The sequence below is a fragment of the Drosophila takahashii genome, chromosome 3R (assembly GCF_030179915.1).
Source record: "Drosophila takahashii strain IR98-3 E-12201 chromosome 3R, DtakHiC1v2, whole genome shotgun sequence".
NCBI lineage: Eukaryota > Metazoa > Arthropoda > Insecta > Diptera > Drosophilidae > Drosophila > Drosophila takahashii.
In genome coordinates, this window is record NC_091681.1 from 34016248 (window position 1) to 34039753 (window position 23506).

Genomic DNA, 23506 nt, shown 5'->3' on the forward strand with positions numbered 1-23506 from the left:
GAAATAAATTTTAAAGTCAGAAGAAGAGAAACCATTTTTCAGTACTTTTTGTTTATGGCCAAAATATTACAAAACTGGCCAAAATTTATGGAGGAAACGCTGAGAATTCCGCCTGGCGTCTGCCGTTCAATGTCACGCAGCGTTTGTTTAAAGTTTAAACTGAATTTTCAGATACCACACATATATAAATATCTCTGTATCTCTGCCTTTGCTCATCCACCAGATAAATTGAGCAAGTTTTTCGGCCGTGTAAATTGGTTCTGTAAGTGGCGGCCATTCACTGCGAAAAAAATGGAAAATGGGGGAAAAAATGAAAACATTTTGCGCCGCCAAGTGCTAGAGTTTCTGCCCCCTTCTTTCGATTCTACGGATTCCATGGCCTTTAATTAAGAGGCTCGCGAACATTTAACGGTTCTTTGCTTAGGCAAATGCGAGCAAATGCATAAATTGTGGGGTATTTATAAGATACAAGTCGAGATCCGTCGATTAGCTCTAGTCTCGCTGCAGTTTTGCACTTGCCGAATACAGTTGGCGAAATTAATACGTTTCCCCCTGCCAAAAAGAATAAATATGAAAACTAGTTTTTTTTTTAATCCAAGCAGCTTAGATGCGGAGAAATCTGGGAAACCAGATTCTGAAGAGCTGTTCAACGGATTGGCATAATCTGAGCTAATTCTGGAATGAATGTCCCCTCGGTCCAAGTCATTAACGATATATTAATACATTCATTAATCAAAGAAAAAGAATCCCGCTTTGGAGTGACAAAACGATTATGCAAATAAGAGCTGTTCCCATTTGGCAACTTTAATAGATGATTTCTTTAAAGGTTAATGGTATTTCTGTTGCCTCAATGAAATTATAAATCAACTTTTTAAGAAAATAAAAGAAATGACGGCATATTTCTTACTTTTAAGATAGAAATATTTTGTTAATTTGTTATTATATTTTATAATAGTATTTATGATCTAAAAATGTAAAAATATTTATTGCAAATTATTGTAATTTTGTAATTAGTTTTTAATAAAGCTTTATAAAGAACAAACATTGTTTTTTGCAATGTATTTCTTTTTTTCAGCTGGTTTGCAATTTTTGAACTTGCCTGGGAAAACGTTTTGCTGTCCAAGATTGGGGTTCCAACCAGTACAAAAGAGCCTCCCCTTCTCCTCTTTTAGCCAACATTCCCTACCAATTTCCCGTAGTGGCCAATTGCAAAGTTCTGCCGCCAGCAGAGACCTGTCTTCAAAATTTATGCACATTTTTTATTGGCATTTGTTTTAGTTGGTGGGTCATGAAAATTCCGTTTCTGATAATTAAACACATTTTGTGCCTCTCTGCAGTTGCAATTGCATTCTTTGCTGGGGCTTTTGTTGTTGTTTTCGTACTGTTTCGGTCGATGTGCCACAAACATTTCAAAACTTAATTGAATTAAATTGTTGATTGAGGCGATGAAAATGAATTTTCATTGGGGGCAGCAGCACTCAAACAGTCAGTTAGTTAGACAGACAGACAGTTTTCCAAGTAGATTTTCACGTTCTGATCTTGTTTGTTCAATGAGTTTGCATTGTGTCAATCAGAGTTTGGTGTAGTAACTGGAAACAGAAGCGGAAATGGCCAAGAAAAGCCGGCTGAAACTCAAAATGCCATCGACTTGGCCAAAGGCACGTATTTAAGTTAAGAAGTACCATTCGAAGTCAAAGCCCAAATGGAAACTTCCGCCTCGAAAAGAAGTGAAGAAGAAGGAAGCTGAGTGTTAAACTCGAGGAAGAGGCAATTTCTGGCCAACAACCAAGCCCTTTTAACTACCTGCTAAGCATTATCATTTAGTTAATATCTTCTCTTAGCCTTAACTCGCGTTTTGGCCTGCGCCGCTGGCAAAAGATTAAGTCGCCTTTGCCCAACTTAGAAACAAATTCACGAAAAATCCTCAAAAAAAAGAATAACAACAGAAAACTTCTTCTTTGGCCAAGAACCAGTTTTTGTGGCCAAAACAAGTTTGGGTTCGTTATTTTTTTTTTTTTTTTGTTGCCAAAAGTTGAGGCTATTAAAGCGCCGCCGCCGAAGTTTGCAGCTGTCCGAGAAGCCATATGAAGCCATAAAGAAAATTTACCCAAAACCAAAAATTTCTTTATAATGAAATTTTTGTAGGCTTCCCCGAAAGTCGATTGGTAGGCATGGACACACTTTCAAAATTAGTCGTCAGTTCATGTTAAATTAATTTTCACAAAAATGTTGCAGGGAGCAACTGTTGGTTGCATCTGCCACTGTGAGTGCAACTGCATGTGGCAGGCACAGTTGTGGTCAAGATAAGAACACTAGAATATATTTATGTTCTAAATTTAAAAAAAATTGTTAAAAAATTAAAATGAAATGAGAGCAGATACAATCTCATTTTGTACATTTTTTTTCAATGAATCGAATATAGATTTTGTATTTTGGTAAAACAGATTATAGTCTAAATAGCAAGAGATTTCCATTTATGTATTCAAAAACCGATTTTGCTTTTAAATTTCGGATAAAAAAAAATGTTTTTTAGGATATGCAAAACGTAAAATTCCGGAGGAATACTTTTTTGAGTGTCGTTACTGATGATAGCAGGTGGCTTTTCTTTGAAACAGCTGTTTTAGTCACTCCCTTAATAAGCCTTTTAAGGTTTTGGGTTAAAGATATTCGAAATAAAGGAGTTCTACATATTTTTGTGACCACCTCTGTGGATAGTAAGTGCTGACTCTTGAACCGAGCAAGTACCGCAAGCTGCAGCCGATCAGGAAAAGGCGATAAAGCCCACGAAGACGGGACGGACTTGTGCCTTCGGCTTGCCTCCTCCTGCAGAACAATGCTCCGTGGCTGTTCTGTTCTGTTGCAACAAGAGGCAAGTTGAAAGAGGCAAGATACAAGAGACCCGAGATCAATGACACCATGATGAGCATTTGGGTGGATGTGGGGAAGTGGATGCTGTGCCTCCTTTGGGCACTGCAGCTTCTGCCGGCTGTCATTCTGCGGCACGGAAGAAAGTTTCCACAGTTCCACACACACACACAGATCGTGAGTGACTAGCCGACAGACTAACAAACTGACTAACTGACAAAGCGACCGACTTAGAACACAAACTGTTTTGTGCCTTCAAGATGCCAGGAGTTGTCTGCTGTCTGCTGTTTGCCGTGAGTCGTGACACCGAACAAATGTCAGCACTTGCGGGCGTGCGGCTTTGACTTTGAGCTAAAACCAAACCCAAAGCCGAAAGCCAAGCTCTACGGCCAACTCAACCAATCAATTATCTTGGCCTAGCCGCGAAATTTGATATGGCTATGATGGGTTTGTATCCCGCTAATGTGCGTTCCCTCCTCCGGGCGGCAATGACACACGAGGCTCAAAGACAGAGCCGCCGTTTCGAAGAGATACCCAAGTGTAACTGTAAACACTGGACTACAAAACAAAGCCCCACTTTTCCGATGCACTGGCCTTGGTTTTTTTGTAACCTTTGTCTTGGCCATTCATTCATTGATCGACGATCAGCCCCTCGACACGCCCACAAACTGGTCACAAAACCGCACATGGTCAAGCGTCCGAGATTGGAGATACGCGATATAGTCAAGTGTCACGGCGCCCGCTATATTTAGATCAAAACATTCAGATACAACGGCGAACAGTGCGTCTCGAAAATATTGAATTTCAATAGTCATTAGCTAAAGCTGTTATAAGCTTGTTAATGGTAATTTCTGAAAGACTAATTAAGTGATAAACTGGGTTAATTGGTAAAATATAGGGTTGAAGATAAGACAAAGTATGAAGTTTTAGTTCTCGTATTTAAAGGTTTTAAGGACAATAAGATATTTTAATAAAATGTATAAAAAATGTATTTTTATTATTATAAAGACAAATTAATTGGTGATAAACTGGGTTAATTGGTAAAGTGTTTGGTTGAAGATAAGCCAAAGGTTGAATTTTATTATTGCAATTTTAATTCTGAATTTTAGAGATTTAAAAAAAAATATATTTTGAAAATGTTATTTTTTGATTGTCAATATAATTTTTTGAGGATTTTATTCAGCTCATCCCCTAACTTTTTAGGCCCACTGTATAGCACATATAAAATTTCAATCGTTTTTTGTTGGCCATGGTGAAGCAATCGAATGTCAACGATCGCAAAGACAATAAAAACCAGAGAAGACATTCCAAGCCTACAAAACATGAGTGTGCTACAGTGAACTGAAGTGGTTTTCCCTTCCTTCCCACTTTGTGATATTGGGAGCTTCTCGTTTTGCTCAGAGTGGCGCACGAACGATCGATCAATCACCGCAATATGGCCCAAAAAATCTGTTTTGGCCATGTCTTTTTGAAGCTGAATGTGGGCCTTGGTTATTGCAATTATATCAAAGTATACAGCGGTGCGGATGAGGGTTCATTAAGCAGAAGAGTCTTTGACCCGCAAATAATAATATCTTCATATTCTTCTTTTTTTTGGCAGGAACTGAGAGTTTATTATTAAGAGTAAATTTAGATCAGATCTGTCAGAGGTGTTGAGAGATTTATGATTGCCGAAGGCCCCTTCAGATCTGTGACAGAAATCTCGGGAACGGGAATGGAGAGATCTCGATCTCGAGCGGGCTCGAAAGAGTTCTGGCCAATGGAACATGAAATTCACATTCACTTCACCGTCATCTCTGGGCAGAAACAATTTTAATGGTCGATCGAGCGTGTCGAACTGTTTGTTGACATGGACAACTGGCTGGCTGGTCGGCTATCTTACGGATACCCCATGTATCTTGTATCTATAGCTTTCATATTGGTTTCTTTTCATGTTCTCGCCTCCTTCGCCTGTCTATTTCTGTGGCTAATTAACTTGTTGCCCGAATGTGAACACACACATTTCTTTCTCGCGTCTTAACACTTTTGTTTCTTGTTAAATAAATAGAGGGTGGGGTTTGCCTTAATTATCCCCCATTTGAGTTGGACTGGTTCATTAGCTAAAAGTTTTCGTGCATAAATTATGCGTTATATTTAATAAATTAAAAATTTGTGAAATAGACAGCTGGCGAAAAACAATGAAATTGATCATTTCGTATAGTCATCCACATCCAAGAGTTGAGGTTCATTCACCTGCAACTCAGTCGATAATCGTATGCGAACAAAGAGCCACAAAATCCCCCCAGGGAGAGGTGGGGAATTCTGGAGTGAGGGGAGGTTTACCCATATACCGAATATGTACCGTTAGAAACGTGATAAGCCATTCAGCCACTAACGGTACATGTGGAAAAATGTGCATAAATTGGTTAAAATTATGACAAAACAACGCACAGCGAGAAGTGTTGGACAATGTACATATCGAGTGGATAAGTTCTTGATCCCCATCAATATCAATATCGATGGCACTTCAAACTGAACGTCTTTGAAAGCGATCTTAAACCTGATAAGCCATGGAAAGTTTTCATTTGCATATCAATGATAGAACAGATTTCGAAATTTCCGAATTGAATGATGAAAAGTCATTTTATAAATGCATATCTTAAATGTTACTGCATTTTAATTGAACAGATATGGGGAGAACCATTAGTTGTCATCAAGTTATAAGGAATTTTTATGCATCTACAAATTGAACAATGAAAGTGTGATTTAGAAAATAACAGAACAGATTCAAGACTATTTAAAGATGCCTTGGTTATTTGAAAAAATCTGTCCTAAATATTACAACATTTTAATTGACCAGAACCATTAGGTGTCATTAATTTATAAGGAATTTTTATGAATTTACAAATGGAAAGTTACAGTTTCACAAAATGTTTAAGGATCCCTGGGTTATTAAACAACATGTCTATCTTAAATATTACAACATTTTAATTGAGCACATGCGTTCAGAACCATTAGTTTTCATCAAAACATGTGGAATTTTTTTTTTTACAAATTCACGACCAAAACTATTAAATCTCACTTCACTTTACATGCATATATGTTAAATGTTACTACATTTTAATGAGGCGCATTGGTTACTATTCCATGTGTCAGTTTCTCTGGCATGTAAACGCGACTATAAAATAACCATTTTATGACTCAACCAGGGGACACCCCCGACCTCGTCGTCGGTGTAACTAAAAAGTCGTTTAAATAACTAATTTTAATGCCTCGTCGCGAAGAGAGCGGCGAAAGGAAAATCCCAAAAATAATTCGAACAGCATTTGTCGCCATGTCCGCCGATGATGAAATTTTCATTGGCGCCAAACTGATATTTTCGAGGGGCTTTCAATTGAAAGAAAAGTTTTTAATAGCCCAAAATATTTGGGTTATTTTTGAATGTTAATGTTCAGAGAAGCATTAAAATGCTGATCAAAATATTGCGACCAGCATGGAGAGATTACCTTGTAAGCGGCTTAGAGAAGATCACCACAATATAAACAGCGAGCTCGTTGCCACAGATATCTTACAGTCCGGACCAAAATCAACAACAATGGCGTTATCGGCCGATAAGATATGGCCCTGCACAACTCACGACGACCCAGCTGGGTGGCAAAGTGGGCGGGGAACCGCCCCCAGGGGTGGGGCTGCATGCCATAAATTGGCATAAATTAGCCAGTCGTCGTCGAATTAGTCGAAGCAAGGTAAGCGGGCCTAAGCAACAGCAGCAATGCAAATTTCTGCTGCACCGGAAAAAATATTATCCATAAATATTCATAACTTTACTGGGAAAAAACGTTACATTATTAAAACCCCTTAAGATAAAAATATATAGATTGTTTTAGTAATCCAAATAATAAATGTAAGTATTTAATAAATAAATAAATATTAATAAATATATAAATACTATTTATTGCTTACAGGTGTCATGTGCCAGAATAATAAATAAATTGAATAAATTAATACTTCAAAAATGTATGTTTCCATTATTATGTAGAACATTTCATTCTATCGTTTGGAATCAAAAATTTTAGTTTTTTATTAAATTTCACAAAAAAAAATTTATTGATTTTAATAAATGGAATACAAATAATTTAAAAGATATTTTCTAATAAAATCCTTTTTTAGTAAATTAGCATTTAAAAATTGTTCACTATTATTTTTTGCATTTTGCTGCTTTTGTTGTCGCGCCTTTTGGCGAGATTTGCGTAACTGACTGAGTTAGTAACTGACTGAGTGACTGACGGAATGGCTGCTTGGCTGACTGACTGATGGATGTGCCCCCAGCTCATTCGAATTTAATTTTATGCACTTGGCTGTCTGCAATAATTGACTGTTTATTGGCAACAGCCCGTCGATGTCGGCTTTTGGCTTTTTGATCATTTATCGGATCAGTCGGCTTATAATTCGCACACTGCCTGCCTATTCTGTCATATGGCACTTCACTGCGATCTTTGAATCCCTGGAGGGTGTGTTGTGTTGCCGTGACAAATTGCTCAGTGCGGAAGCAATTTCTGTTAAACATTTCAGCTGCGAAATTGGTAATTTTTCCCCCTTGTATTTTTATAGCCAATAATTGTGGCTTTGACTTTGATTTCCGTGTGGGTGCCATGGCGGGCAGAAAAAAGCAGAAAACTGCAGAAAACTTGAGAGATGGCTGGCGCCTCGGGTGGAGGTCAAAGCGATGTTAAACGATTGGGAAATTGCTAAAATAAATGCAGAAAATATTTTTTAACGTTTATTGGGTTTAGTATGGGAAGTTGGCCCAGGGATTTTTTGATTAAATTTTAATATTATTCATGTTTAAATTTGTATGACAAATTCAGAAGATATTTCTCCTCTTGCTTAGGAAGCCAACCATAAAGCAATGTCACTGCTTGTACATTTAACCATATCTTTGCGTTGTACCATTAATTTATGGATCTTCTTCAGCATGTGCATACAAAGGCCAGAAAAAGAAAGCCAAATTTCTAGGTCATTGTATAAGAAGCCAAAAAGGAAAAAAGCCAAAAACAAACAAACAAACAGGCGAGCAGCAGACAAAAAGCAATGTGTTCGCTGGAACAAAAGTTATTTATGCAACTTGAATGTTGCGGTTGCACGCCGAAGTTCAAATGTCAAGTGAAAGAAAAGAAAGAAAGGGAGACAGAGCCAGAACATAAGTCAAAACTTGAAATAAAACATCTGTGCAACCGCTGGAGACCCAGAGATTTCTATTTCAATTAGACGAAATGTTGCATGTGGGACGTCAGAAGCGAAGCATAATGAATACACAATAATGTTGTTAATTTTCAGTTTAGTTCGTCGTTGGTTTTTTCTCTCTGCACTGCACATGCTCTGCATCTGCATGGGCATCTGAATCCGAAATCTACATCTGCCCGCATCTCGCAGCTGCATTCTCGTCAAGTTTCCAAATGAACTTCAACTGCTGCGTCGAGATTCAAATTTAATGACTTCGCTTTTCAATTTACGAGATGTTTATGGCAAACAGCCAGCCAGCTATCAGCGAGCCAAATAAACCAACAGCGAGACACAATCAAATTACACTCGAAAGCCCAACAAAGGCACACCCAAAAAAAGCAGAAGATTGAAATATCAAAAGTTTAACTGGAAAAGGTTTTTCATGAGCATTAAATATTCTGGGAGATATCTAGTTGGTATAGATGGTAAAGCACACCGTGATTAAAATGTCTATACTATGTAATGTTATTTTTATTGAAATAGTTTAAAACATTGATATTAACTCATGTACCACTTATCGAAATTTTAAAGATTGTAAAATCGAATAAATCTCTAGGATATCATGTATATTATGTAAATATTAGAACCTATTAATAATCCTATTTTTTTTGATGCCAAAATATTATAAATTCCAATCTTTAAGTATCCCATTAAATATTCATTTTATCCTACATTTTGTTTCTGTGCACTTGACAAAATCTTATTAGCATTGAGAGCGACACGATCGCAAGAGATCGGCGCCGGATCGAAACGCCTACGTCACGAAGTATATATCGCCTCCTCCACTGCCTTTATTTTGCCAGAATTCTGTAAGAAAAGAGATAGAAAGAGACAGACTGATGGCGAGAGAAAGAGACGGAGGCACTCGGCAAGATCACCAATTGATTTCTAAGATTTTGTTGCGTTTATGGCATATTTTTATGGCACTTTTGGGTTTCTTTTGAATCTCCGTTGTCTTCCACTCATTGGGTAACATTCACTTTTTGTTTCGGCACTTTCTTTCTAATCGAAAGTTTTTTGTATTTAGCTGCGTGAAAATGTGTGGGAGGAGTTTTTATAAGTTGGGGAGGAAAATGCGTTGGCCGCAGGTTTTGGTTACTTTTCAAATTAAAAGACAGCAGCGAGGGAGAAAAGCGGCAGAAAGAAAACCATTTCCAAGACACCTGTTTACGGTGTGTTTTGTCTTTTGTTTGCCAATGCAATTTCAAAGGGGGAACACCGGGGTTAAATTGTTAAAACTCAACGTAGGTGGTTGGTTGCTTGGTTTGTGGCCCCAAAAATTGTTGCACTTTGCTTCGGTTTTGTGTTTTGTTAGTTGTTCGCTTGTCTCTCGACTTGTCCCGTGGCCGAAAACAGCAAACAATGCTGTGGATGTAGAGATAAAAATCTACCAAATTTGCCTACCTATATAGAAAGTCATGCACTGCAGCGAAAAAAGTATATAAATTGGGGTAAACAAATCGAAAAGAATATCTAGAGACTTGCACAATTTATCCATTATCCATTTTATATGTACCTATGCCCGTTTGTTCTTTTTTTGAATGGTAAACTAAAAACAAATAAATAGCAACAACAAACGGTTGGTAAAATAAACAATGGGAAAATCAGAAATCAGAGGAAGGGGCGGGTTCAACACAACAGGTTCTCGGGGCCATAAAATGGTAAGAAACCGTTTCATTTTTCCTGACTTTTCGCAAAAGGTGTAAACACGAGGCCCCTGGAGGTGGGAGGAGGTGCACACACGGTGCATGTACCATTTGGATGGAGGCCAGACACTTGCGCACACTAAACGATTGGGTTTTCAGGTGTTAAAAACTAAAAACTACCTGTACGATGCAGAGAGTACGAGTCCGAGTCCAATGATTTCGGAGCATGAAATCGCTGGCCGTGCTGGAAAAATGCCATGAAATGGGCTTTCGTCAAATTAGCGTGGCAGCGTTAACCGATGGATGGGATAGGTATGGTATAGGGATAGGATAGGATGGATGCTGAGGGCAAAATGCATCTAACAGATGCATCTGTGCACCTTCTCTGTGGGATATTTCGCACTTTGCGCCCTTCACATTCTGTTCTCTAGGGTCGTTTGCCCTGCGTTTTCTTCTTCTTTTTCGTTTTTTTTTTTTGCTACCTGCTGCCTTGATTTATATATTTTTACTGCAAAACTGCATTCGGTTTTTATCTGTATCTGCATTTGCATGACACAAAACCTGGCTTCGGCCTGGAACCCTGTTATCTAACTGGAAGAATGCCCGTTCCCTGACTTTGGCACTTGATCTACACACATATACCGCTGAAGATGAGGCCGAATGCTGAGTACTGAATACCGAATGCTGAGGAGACTCCACTCCGGCTGAGGCCTCATAAATTCTCTCGTCGTTTAGTTTTTACGATTGTCGGCTGGCTTTGTTTGGCCGAGGTCCGTACAGCAATGGATAAAATAATAGCAATTAAGATTGTCTTTAAAAAATATTTTTTTATTTTATACCAAAGTTGGTTTTTTAAAATAAGCTTTTCTCTATTTTCCTCATTTAATTTTTTTTACGGAAAAATGTTTTCCGATCATACGATAATACATAATTTAGATGGTGGGCTAAAACAGACCTCCCTTAATTAAGTAACTTTTAATCTCATTAGGTTTATCAATAAAAATTAAGAATTTAATAATCTTAAAACCCATAATCTTCTCCTTATGTCAAGATAATAATACCTTGTAAATGGGATTTTTAGTTAGTTTCAGTGCTACTATCTTGAACGCAACTGTAGGCACTCGCACACATTGCCAGCGACACGAACTCACAGATACAGGCCGCTTGTATCTTTCGACGTTGGCCTATCTAAATACATGCTGAAGAGTTGAAGTGCCAGGGACCCCAAGCAGAAACGAAGAAACGGCAGCGACAACAGCCTCCTGCCAAGATCTCTGCGCCTGCGTACTGTACTCGGGAACTTGGGAACTTGGAAACTCGGGGAACTTGGCACTCGGACCAAAACCAAGACCAAAACTAAAACCAAAGAGCCGAGGCTACCAAAAACTGGTCCCTGGGCCAAAGTTTGCGTGCTTTGCTGAAATTTTAACGCTGGACCCGGCACCCGAAAAAAAAAACTCTTTTGAGCTCAGAGAACTTTCAGGTAGTCCCCCGTTAGGCATTTAATATCTTTGGGCCATGTCCAGGAATCGGAATGAATGAGCAAAAAAATGAGAACTAAATATTAATGGTGCATCAAAATATATTCACGAGGGCGTGCAACTATTTTAACGGCCTTTAGGTTTAGGTTCCTTCATTCAGTTCTCTTGGGAAACCAGGAAATGCCTGAATAGAGCCTATTAAACGAAAAATGGACTGTGAAATTTTTATGGGTTTCCTAGCTCTAGAAATTCGATACTTCTCTGGCATGATGACCACCCACAGATCTTTTAGCCCTTATCTAAATCTGATCTTTAGTCTAGCTTAGGGTTATGGAAACATCCAAATAACCAACCAGCATATCTGCCCACGAAAATGTTTTTGCCTTTAATTATGACACATTTAAGAAAGCCACCAATTTACGTCTGTAAGTTTACCCAAGTCTCGAAATTGCTGTCGAGTCATAAGTTGAGGGCCAAAAACCAAAAAAAAAACTCCAAAAGAAAAGGCCGACCGAGGGAGATAGGGATAGAGGAGAAAGGAGTGAGAGACTTGACGAAAGTACTTTCATTTTCACGCTCATAAAATGGGACTACCATAAAACTTAAAAATGTTGTCGTAAAAACTTAAAAATCAGAAACGTACCAAGAGAGGGCCAAGTTAAGCGGCTTAAATGACATTTAAATCAGTCAAAATAAGGGGGGCAAAATCGAGACAGACACACACACAGAATTCAGACGGCCAAAAAGACAAGCGACACTCGAGACTGAAGATCCCTTTCACTGGGGCTCTCAAGTTAAAAAGACGGGACAGGGCAGGAAGTTCGCACTTTGGCAAAGATCGAAGAACCCCAAAATGAGGAATGGAAATTAAAACTATAAAAGAAACCCCGGGGAGAGCCATTCCAGCACACGTCTTTTCATGCATACACAGCGAAAAACTTGATATTAATAATATACATTTTATTTCTTCAATAATAATAATATTTGGTATTTTCTTTTAGCCTAAAGAATTCGCGGTCTTATTAAATTCATTAATTAAGTTACGGATTTTTATAGCTAAACTAAAATATCAGTTGGCTAAATATTTGTTCCTCCTGTTCTAAAGAATTCGCGGTCTTATTTCATTAAAGAATTCTCTTATGCTTTTAAATGATTAAAAGTATGAAATTGTTATAAAGAATTTTCGCTTAATTTTGTTAAAAAGAAAACGATTTGATATTGATCTTTTCTTTGTGTGTATGTACCCCATCTCTCCCCGTGATTACGCTTTAATCTCGTTATAATGAGGCAGGAAAATTGCTTGGCGGATGTGCCGAGCGTGCCCGATGGGATTGGGAATAGGGATTGCAATTGGGATGGGTAGGGGAATCGGAATGGGTATGCGGATTTAACCTGGAACCTGGATGGAGCTGCGGTTGACATCCTGGCTACCAGCTGGGCAGCACTCATCTCTCTCAGGAGTGCAGCTGAGATTGAATTACCGGGGAAAAAGGGAGAAACCCTGGGGAGGACCAGAGACAGAGACTCAAAGCAGAGCAGACACAATGCAAAAGGGAGAGACAACCGGCAGACAGCAAATACACTTGTTCGAGTAATCTGTTCCTCACTTGTATTTTTTGTTCCTCCTTTTTTTTGTGAAATATGATGCCGCCGAGGCGCAGGTCGTAAACAAACCAAAGACACGATCGGGAGGCAGAAAAGGGTCCCAGGAAAGAGTTGCGAGATAAGGTTAGATAAGCGCCGGTACACATATGAGTGCTTGTATAATGTTTACCTGAATCGACCAAGTGAACACTTCCTTCTTCCCTCAGTGGAGCAGAGACACACACTTTTTTTTGGGGTTCTTTTGGAGTTCTTTTTATTCTTTCGATAAGGCGAGCATGAATGAAAGTTGTATACTTATAATTCTGGGAAGAATTCAGATGATAACCCCACTTGTTCCATTAGGTTGAGTAGATGTTATGGGGGTAACTAATTCGGAGACAGTTTCCACTAATAGACAGGAAAAAAAACCGAAAAAACCTTGAAATTTTATTAGATATGTATGTAAAATAAACCATAGAAAAATAATATTGAACTGATAAAATTAAAGGGTCGTTTTATGAAAACCATTTTTAATAGGGAAAGGAAACCTCTACACAAGTAGTGAAGTTTGTTTGGGTTAATACCAAGTATACTATTTTTGAAAATAGCTAAATTAAACATATATGTGTAATCAAATTGTAAACAAATCCCAAAAATAGCTTGAAGCTTGTAAGCTGAAAATGTGACCAAACGTTTTGAATATCATAGAGTATGAGTATGGAGGATGTTTTACTATAAACTTTAATATTGAATACTAAATATTTTGTAGAATTTACATTTTATTACATTTATTACCGATTGAATTCATAGAAAAAGTAGAGGCTTTAAAAAAAACTTATCGTTATATTTAAAGCAATCAAAATTAATAAGTCTTTACCATTTTTCTCAGAGAATATTTAGAGTCTTAGTTTAAATTACTACTTTTTTTTTAAATGTATTTTCTATTCTTAATTTAAACTTTACTTTTTCAAAAAACCCACCTGAACTTTGCATGCCTGGCAGAACTACCGACGATTCGGACTTGAAGCCCCCGCTTAGACCGCTGCTGCTGCTGGTGGGCTTCTCCAGTCCCATGTCCAGGGTGGTGGATCCATCCAGATCGACGAGCGTGTTGCCAGGATGGGTGTGTACCGCACTGCGATACTCCTTCGCGAAGGGCGTGGCAGCCTGTGCCGCCCCCAGGGATAGCACTACGATGAGCCAGGAGGACATGACGGCGGATCCTCTGTACTTTCTTTTGGCCACTTCACCCGACCACATGGCACAGTCACTCACTAGTCACATAGACGAAGCCAGTCGATGGGAATTATGATTATTACTTGAATACTTTGACGACGCGTGACACTTTCAATTAACACCGCTCAGCGGTTGCCGCCGAATGCGCAAAAAATGTGTGACTTTTGATCATTAAATTAGTTAGAGTCGTCGGCCGACTTGACTTTGATGGGGGGCACTTAGCTCAGAGAAGCTGGGTCGAGTAAAATGACAAATTCGAATTTTGAAAACGGGAATCGTTTGACCCCCATTTGACCACTTTTGCCCACCCTTTAGTTTTTTTTGACCACGTCCAGTTTCGAAAATATCGAATTTCGAAAATTTTCGAAAATCAAAAATTTGACTTTTTCAAATTTTTTTTTGTGGAATCGTTTGACCCCCATTTGACCACCATTGCCCACCTTTTAGAATTTTGAAAAAGTCAAAACTTTGGAAACTGTGGCCATTTTTCGTTTTTCTCAAAATTCGAAAATTTTAAAGTCGAATTTTTTAAAACTTTTTTTTGTCCAATCGTTTGACCCCCGATTGACCATCATTGCCCACCCTTTAGAATTTTGAAAAAGTCAAAACTTTGGAAACTGTGGCCATTTTTCGTTTTTCTCAAAATTCGAAAATTTTAAAGTCGAATTTTTCAAAACTTTTTTTTGTCCATTCGTTTGACCCCCAATTGACCATCATTGCCCACCCTTTAGAATTTTGAAAAAGTCAAAACCTTAGAAAATACAACACTTTTTCGTTTTTCTCAAAATTCGAAAATTTTAAAGTCGAATTTTTCAAAACTTTTTTTTGTCCATTCGTTTGACCCCCGATTGACCATCATTGCCCACCTTTTAGAATTTTGAAAAAGTCAAAACCTTAGAAAATACAACACTTTTTCGTTTTTCTCAAAAGTCGAAAATTTTAAAGTCGAATTTTTCAAAACTTTTTTTTGTCCATTCGTTTGACCCCCAATTGACCATCATTGCCCACCCTTTAGAATTTTGAAAAAGTCAAAACCTTAGAAAATACAACACTTTTTCGTTTTTCTCAAAAGTCGAAAATTTTAAAGTCGAATTTTTCAAAACTTTTTTTTGTCCATTCGTTTGACCCCCAATTGACCATCATTGCCCACCCTTTAGAATTTTGAAAAAGTCAAAACCTTAGAAAATACAACACTTTTTCGTTTTTCTCAAAATTCGAAAATTTTAAAGTCGAATTTTTCAAAACTTTTTTTTGTCCATTCGTTTGACCCCCGATTGACCATCATTGCCCACCTTTTAGAATTTTGAAAAAGTCAAAACCTTAGAAAATACAACACTTTTTCGTTTTTCTCAAAAGTCGAAAATTTTAAAGTCGAATTTTTCAAAACTTTTTGTTTGTCCATTCGTTTGACCCCCAATTGACCATCATTGCCCACCCTTTAGAATTTTGAAAAGGTCAAAACCTTAGAAAATACAACACTTTTTCGTTTTTCTCAAAAGTCGAAAATTTTAAAGTCGAATTTTTCAAAACTTTTTTTTGTCCAATCGTTTGACCCCCAATTGACCATCATTGCCCACCCTTTAGAATTTTGAAAAAGTCAAAACCTTAGAAAATACAACACTTTTTCGTTTTTCTCAAAATTCGAAAATTTTTAAGTCGAATTTTTCAAAACTTTTTTTTGTCCATTCGTTTGACCCCCAATTGACCATCATTGCCCACCTTTTAGAATTTTGAAAAAGTCAAAAACAAAAGTCAAAAGAAAATACAACAATTTTACGTTTTCACTGAATTTCAAATACCTTTAAAGCTGAAATTTTCAAATTTTTTTGCATGGAATCGTTTGTCTACCGTTTGAAAAAATTTATACTTTAAAAGTTATCTTAATTATAAGTTTTTCCTTAAGAAAAAATCGTTTGCCCACCCTTTAAAACTGAATATTTTTGGAAAAAAAACGTTTGCCCACCTCTTAAAACTAAAAAATATTCACTGCCCACCCTTTAAAAATACATTTTTATAAAAACAAACGTTTGCCCACCTCTTAAAACTAAAAAATATTCACTGCCCACCCCTTAAAAATACATTTTTATAAAAACAAACGTTTGCCCACCTCTTAAAACTAAAAAATAATGACTGTCCACCCCTTAAAAATACATTTTTATAAAAACAAACGTTTGCCCACCTCTTAAAACTAAAAAATAATGACTGTCCACCCCTTAAAACTAATTTTATATAAAAACCATCGTTTGCCCACCCCTTAAAAATACATTTGGTTTACAATTAAAAATTGCTTAAAATTAGTGTTTCAAATAAAACAAGGTCTTGTGAAAATCACAAAAAAATTTTATTTAAGCAATGGAACATTTATACATTTTAAAAATTACAAAATATTTAAACTTAATATGTATCACTCGGCCTGCGTATATATAACAATATGGAATGTCATTTTCGTTGTGTACGCAGTGAATTTTCGCCATCGTCTGCACATATCATCGTGAACTTCCCAACATCCCGTTACTCTTCGGCAATATGAAATATAATGTCCGATTCCAGATCCTTGTGCCGGGACGTATTCAATGGCACCGCTCAGAATGTATTTTCTATTCTGTATTTTTATTTCTTGCGGTATCTGGAGCAAGGTTGCAGATCCTGTTGAGCCGGCTGATGTTTTTTTATGGAACGCACTATCTGTCGCAAATTCTATGTCTATTATGACATGAGGTCCTGGATCTCTTTCAAGGATCTCTTCTCCGTAGCATCTTCTGCATATTTCTTCGGATTCTTCAAAATATTCGCCAATAAAGGTGAGCAACGCCTTGGCAACACCGAGATCCTTAACCATTTCTGAATCCATTAGCTCCAACCGTTGGAGTGTGATGTGTGATGTGTGGCTCTCGCACTCGTTCTTGGCACCTTCCTTATGTGAACGGCGGCTTGTTACACTCGGTATTCCGTTTAGAGCTTGATCAACAAATGCTCCGATATTTGTTTCGCACAGTACGGTGTTGTGTTTTTCTTCAAAAAATGACATTAAAATCAGACCTCTATCGCAGTAAAGGCTGGCAGAAATTCCCTCGTCGGCATATTTTTTTATTAAAGCCACTGTCAGGTTATCCGTATTATTATCCAATTTGTTTTTATAATGATAATTATCCATATATGCGGTCGATAATATTTCCACTAAAGAATCCATTGCACAAGTGTTTTTAAATTGTATTAATTTATTTCCAATCCATATGGGTCCCATTGCTCCGCCATTATGTAAGATCTCATCCCTTTGTCTTCGATGAGGTCGATTGTAAATTAATTCGACGTTAGGGCATTTCTTCAGATATTTTCCTCTTGGTCTATGTTTGCTTTCTTCGTATTCGTTTTCCAAATCCATTGTCTGATAAATGTTTTCATTTTCTTCGTCTTCTTTGACATTATAATCCGATGGATTTTTAGTATTGTTCTTTACCTTCCAGTTTTCCTCTTTTAAAAGGTATTCCACGTCGCTTTCATCAGACATATCCTCCAGGACTCCTTTTTCTTTCCGGATTTTTTTTTTAATTGGTTGTTCCTTTATGAATTCAGGAACTTTTAAGTTTTTGCGCTTCATGGCGGCTCGTTCCAATTTGCACACAGCTTCGATGCAGCGTATATGTTGCACCACGAATTTATCTGCACGCACTGGTCGGTGGAATATACTCATGTCCGTGTTTTTAAGATCCTTGAAGTATGCTTCCACCAGTGCAGATGAGCCGACATTATTTTTTGATGAGAATTTGTCCTTCATCACATTAGTCCATAATACAAAGTATTGGCACAATTTTAGGAGAGGTGGCATCAATTCCGGCAAATAATACGGGTTTGGCCGGCACTTTGCAGAATTGCACTTTGACGCTTCATCTTCGGCCTTGTTTTTAATGCTGGAGATGAAATCCGAAACATCTCCGTCAGTTTCCTCCAATTCTTCCGGTAAATATACGTTATCCTCATTTTCCTCATGGTCCAGAGCCGTAAATGTGGCTATTCGGGTGAGCAGATACTTTTCATTCCTGTGGCTCGAAAGATAATCTCCTGATTCATCTTCTCCAGAGGATTCGCTCAATGCAACTATGAGTACTGCCTTTATAATTTCTGCAAAGGTCTCCTTCGTTTCGCATGTCGTTGCCACTCCAATGCATCTAATAAAAAAATCCTTTACGTTCGGCAATTTTCCTTTAAAAACGTTTTTCCGGCACATCATTTTAATAAGGTGGGCGATATCAAGCCGAATGAAGCAACGCGGCAGTTCCGTCGGGTCCTCCGATGAAATATTTTGGAAACATTTCGAAATATACGTCTTCAGGCGGCATTCATTGAAGCTCAAGCTTATTCCATTGAGTAGCGCCAAGGAAAAATCCGACACGACCTCCAGTGGAAATTGTCCCGATTTACTAATAAATTTGCTCAGCCAAAATTGGATGCTGGCAGTATCATGCTTCGCCGACAGCATTTGGAAGACAGGAAATATGCTGTCGTCTCCCTCCATTACAATTTGATATAAAAACACGTAGCTGGATTCTCCGTTCGGTTTTACAATGGGTAACACAACGCTTCCAGTTGCGTCGACCGAAATTTTTTTAATGCTCCGTATCCTTGAGGTATATGTTTTTATTTGGGCTCCTGTGCAGTAAATGCAGAAAAATTCGTCCAGTCCGATGTCAAGGATGCATCCAGCCAATTCACCCTCATACTTCTTGAGGTATAAACTTGAAATTGGATCACGATCCTTGGTGATTCCTAGGTGCCGGTTAGTTGCCTCTTCACGAAGTTTTCGCAGAGTTGGTAGCTTCGGGATGTAGCTCGGCTCTGGGTCGTCATCTTTCATTTCCTTGGTTGCTTCCTTTCTCCATAATGCCGCTTTCTTTAAAATCAATTCTTCTCCGATTTCAATCCGTCTGGATCCTGTGCACCGCCGTTTTTTGTTATGTGGAATTCCTCGTGTGTCTGGTACCGAAACGGAAATCGAGATACCGCACTGTTCTTCAGGTTCCACAAGGCAATGTCCTTTTAATATTGAACTGCACTCACTGCAATAACCTTCTATTTTGAGCCATATATTGTCCACTTTGTCCGAAATTTTGGCCTTCTTAAAATTAAACGCACAAGGTAGCGGCACTTTTTCATACACGCTCTTAGCTATAATATCCGTCCAGTTAGGTTGCAGATAGTTCCTTGATCGCAAATCCTTTTTCTGTTCCGCCTTAGGGGCAATTGATTTCCATGCCTCCTCATCCAACTGCAGGTTCAAGTATAGAATGGGCAGAGGCCCATTTTTTGTTGGTTCGCAGATCAGGAACTCCGGGTCGTCCTCAGGTGCCGTGGAATTTAACGTACTATTATTTGCCGTTTTATTTAACTGCGTTAAGCCACTCCGTTCTTTTACCGATGTCAGGATGTCATAACGGTTAACTCGGGCATAAAAATTCAGGGTTCTGGCACTGATTGTTCCTTGTAAATAATTGCTGGCTTCAGTCCAAACATTGTCACTCCTTGGCTTCAGATCTCCGTTCTCCGTAAAAATGTTAACTTTGCAAAGTGCATCCACCAAGGCGGGGGCATCAACAAAGGACTTGGCAGGCATTGTGTTGGTAATTTAATTATTTGAAACAATTTTAAAAAACAAGAATTTTCAGGAACTTTACTTTTTTGCACTGTACACCAAACAAATGTTAACAACTTTAACTAAATTGTTATATCCCTCGCGACGAAATAGATATTATAAATTAACGCACTTATCAAAAAAATATCTTAAAGTCTTAAATAAAAAAATGGCAACCAAAGTATGACTTATATTCGTACAATGTAAAAAATAAAAAATATATTTAGTCTAGTCTAAATTCTATTTTTATTTGTTTATTTTTTGTTTTTTTGTTTAAGAATTATTTTAAAAAAAAAAAATAAACATATTTTATTGTTAATTATGTTGATATTGAAATACTATTTTAAAAATACAAGATTAAGTCTTTAAAAAGACTGTGTTCTTATATGTTAAAGGTAAAATATATTAAAAGATAAATAAATGTATGGAGTGTACTTGCAGTTTTCCCAGTAGTAGTCCGGTAAATTCCTTTATATTGCACTACACTGTAAAAACTGTAATTATGACGTGGCACAAATTTCTGATATCAAGTCAATTATTGAAAGTAAAAAAAAAAAACTAAAAATGTATATTTAAATTGGTATAAGTAAAAATATTCCTAAACACTCTGGTCTTTATCTAAAATTTAACTTGAAAAATTCGCAAGTATTTAAGTATTTAATTCAAAATCACAGCAAATCACGAAGAAATTTTGAAAAAACAATTTAAGAAAAGTTATCTTTAAATAAAAAAAGCAAAAATTTGCAACTTTTTAAACAAAATTCACGAGCATACGCAACAACAACTCAGATAAATTTAGAAAATTATCAAGAAAAACTATTTGTAATTTTTTAATTAAATTTTAAAAATTGCAAATCTTTAAAACACAATAAACTAAATTCAAAGGATTTGCAAAATAAAACACAATGACAGAGAATATCGTAGAATTTTGTGCAACGTCACTTCACTTCAATTCCTTGTAAAACAAATCGAAGGAATAGTCACAACACTGATCACACTTATGCACCAACACCTATGACACAGCACGAAATTCTGGTATCAAGACAAATTAATATTTAAATCACAAATCAAACTTGAAAATTTTGCAAGTCTTAAAAAAGACTCTTAACAAAATTAACAAGGATGCACAAACACAAAGACGCAGAATTTCGTACAATGCCACTTCGCTTTTATTCACGATTCACAATAGTTCTGGTACACTGCAAGCGTTTTCAAATATCGCGCACAACTTTTCACTTCACTTTTCACACAAAGATAGACTTATTGTGCGTTCTGGGTGTCGATTTTTATACCTAATGTAAGATTCGAGGAGGAAAGCGATTTTCAAATCGAGACAAGTGTTTCAGGTTTAAAATTGAAGCAGGTTGCGGAAGATACCTGTTACGTAAAACCCCTAAAAAGTATCGTAAAAAATGTTAACCCTTTCGCACAGGTAACAAGGTTTGCAAACCCCAAAAATTGACTAACCATTCAGGTTTCAAAATATTTTCAATATTTTACTCACTACCTGCTATAATTTTCCATTCAGATATTTGACTGCTGAATTACCTGTTTTGCATAACCCATGTCGAATCTAATTACTTTAAGCTATTGGACAAACTAATTGACTAATTTTAAGAGATGTTCAATGCGATTTTAAAAACAAATTAAAAGTGTAATATTTTTTAAAGTTATATTTTGTTTTTAAAATTCTAAAAGGATGTCAATCGTGGACAAACGGTAGACAAACGATTCCATGCAAAAAAATTTGAAAATTTCAGCTTTAAAGGTATTTGAAATTCAGTGAAAACGTAAAATTGTTGTATTTTCTTTTGACTTTTGTTTTTGACTTTTTCAAAATTCTAAAGGGTGGGCAATGATGGTCAATTGGGGGTCAAACGAATGGACAAAAAAAAGTTTTGAAAAATTCGACTTTAAAATTTTCGAATTTTGAGAAAAACGAAAAAGTGTTGTATTTTCTAAGGTTTTGACTTTTTCAAAATTCTAAAGGGTGGGCAATGATGGTCAATTGGGGGTCAAACGAATGGACAAAAAAAAGTTTTGAAAAATTCGACTTTAAAATTTTCGACTTTTGAGAAAAACGAAAAAGTGTTGTATTTTCTAAGGTTTTGACTTTTTCAAAATTCTAAAGGGTGGGCAATGATGGTCAATTGGGGGTCAAACGAATGGACAAAAAAAAGTTTTGAAAAATTCGACTTTAAAATTTTCGACTTTTGAGAAAAACGAAAAAGTGTTGTATTTTCTAAGGTTTTGACTTTTTCAAAATTCTAAAAGGTGGGCAATGATGGTCAATCGGGGGTCAAACGAATGGACAAAAAAAAGTTTTGAAAAATTCGACTTTAAAATTTTCGAATTTTGAGAAAAACGAAAAAGTGTTGTATTTTCTAAGGTTTTGACTTTTTCAAAATTCTAAAGGGTGGGCAATGATGGTCAATTGGGGGTCAAACGAATGGACAAAAAAAAGTTTTGAAAAATTCGACTTTAAAATTTTCGAATTTTGAGAAAAACGAAAAATGGCCACAGTTTCCAAAGTTTTGACTTTTTCAAAATTCTAAAGGGTGGGCAATGATGGTCAATCGGGGGTCAAACGATTGGACAAAAAAAAGTTTTAAAAAATTCGACTTTAAAATTTTCGAATTTTGAGAAAAACGAAAAATGGCCACAGTTTCCAAAGTTTTGACTTTTTCAAAATTCTAAAAGGTGGGCAATGGTGGTCAAATGGGGGTCAAACGATTCCACAAAAAAAAATTTGAAAAAGTCAAATTTTTGATTTTCGAAAATTTTCGAAATTCGATATTTTCGAAACTGGACGTGGTCAAAAAAAACTAAAGGGTGGGCAAAAGTGGTCAAATGGGGGTCAAACGATTCCCGTTTTCAAAATTCGAATTTGTCATTTTACTCGACCCAGCTTCTCTGAGCTGGGGCACTTGACGTTAGCTCTCTTTTCGCGCTTGTTACACTTTTTATTTTATTTTGTCCGCCAGTTAGGGAAATTATGTGTGTCGCCAATTAGTGGAAACGATCTCGTCCCGTCCACCAAGTCACTAAAGTGTGTCAGACGTTTTTGGCACTGCAAAGATAAGGGACATAAACAGTGGGATTAGTACGTTGCGAATCAGAAGTTCACATATGCATGCAAATTGGTTTTTCAAGAGTTCCAAAGGGGCAGCTGGAAAAGCTATAAAACTGATTAAGAATTGCTCGACAAGTATTTATAGCATTTTCATTGGTGACTAGGGAGTTAAGGGTTCCAATCCCTAGGGAATTTTATCAAGTTCAAGGGGAAGTCATAAGGCATAAAAAGAAATATTAAAGTTAAAGGAAGTTAAGATTAAAATATTAGATAATAATATATCAAAATTGTATTAAATTTACAATGTCTTTACCAAACAGAAAAAAGTATACAAGAAATCAATTTGTTTATAAACAAAATAAAAAAAATAAATATAGAAAGATCATAAGATCTTAAAGGTTTCTTATCTTAAATCAACCACTTTACTTCTATTTATAGTGTTATAGACTTAACACACATGTGCATTCGTCACCATTCTGTTTACTGCCTTTTCATTACTATTCCTCACTCGCATTTATAACGGAAACGCGACAGCACACATTGCCAACAGCTGTTATTCGTTGTTGTTAGCTTGATAATTGGTAAGTACGCGACATTTCTATCAATCAAAAATAAAAACAAAAATCCGCGTTCATTTCCATAACAATTTTCCCATAATCTGCTGCGCATGCGCAAGGATATAATGCAAACGAGCCCACCAGAAATCCCGCGGTGGGAATTAGGGAATCAAAAG

The 23506-nt window shown here is 36.8% G+C and overlaps 1 protein-coding gene across 2 annotated transcripts in view; it reads right to left on the reverse strand.

Annotated features, from left to right (window-relative positions):
• The window catches only part of T48 (FU domain-containing protein T48), a 41265-nt gene that overhangs the window by 16496 nt on the left and 1263 nt on the right, over positions 1-23506 (reverse strand). The window contains exons 2-3 of one of the 2 annotated variants that reach the window (XM_070217709.1): positions 22659-22770; positions 13819-14235 (exon numbers count right to left, since the gene is read on the reverse strand). In XM_070217709.1, the coding sequence (XP_070073810.1) occupies positions 13819-14098 (280 nt within the window). In that variant the 5' untranslated portion in view covers positions 14099-14235; positions 22659-22770. Of the gene's footprint in view, positions 1-13818; positions 14307-22658; positions 22771-23506 lie in introns of both variants that reach the window. The other variant, XM_044395459.2, reaches the window with a different exon arrangement.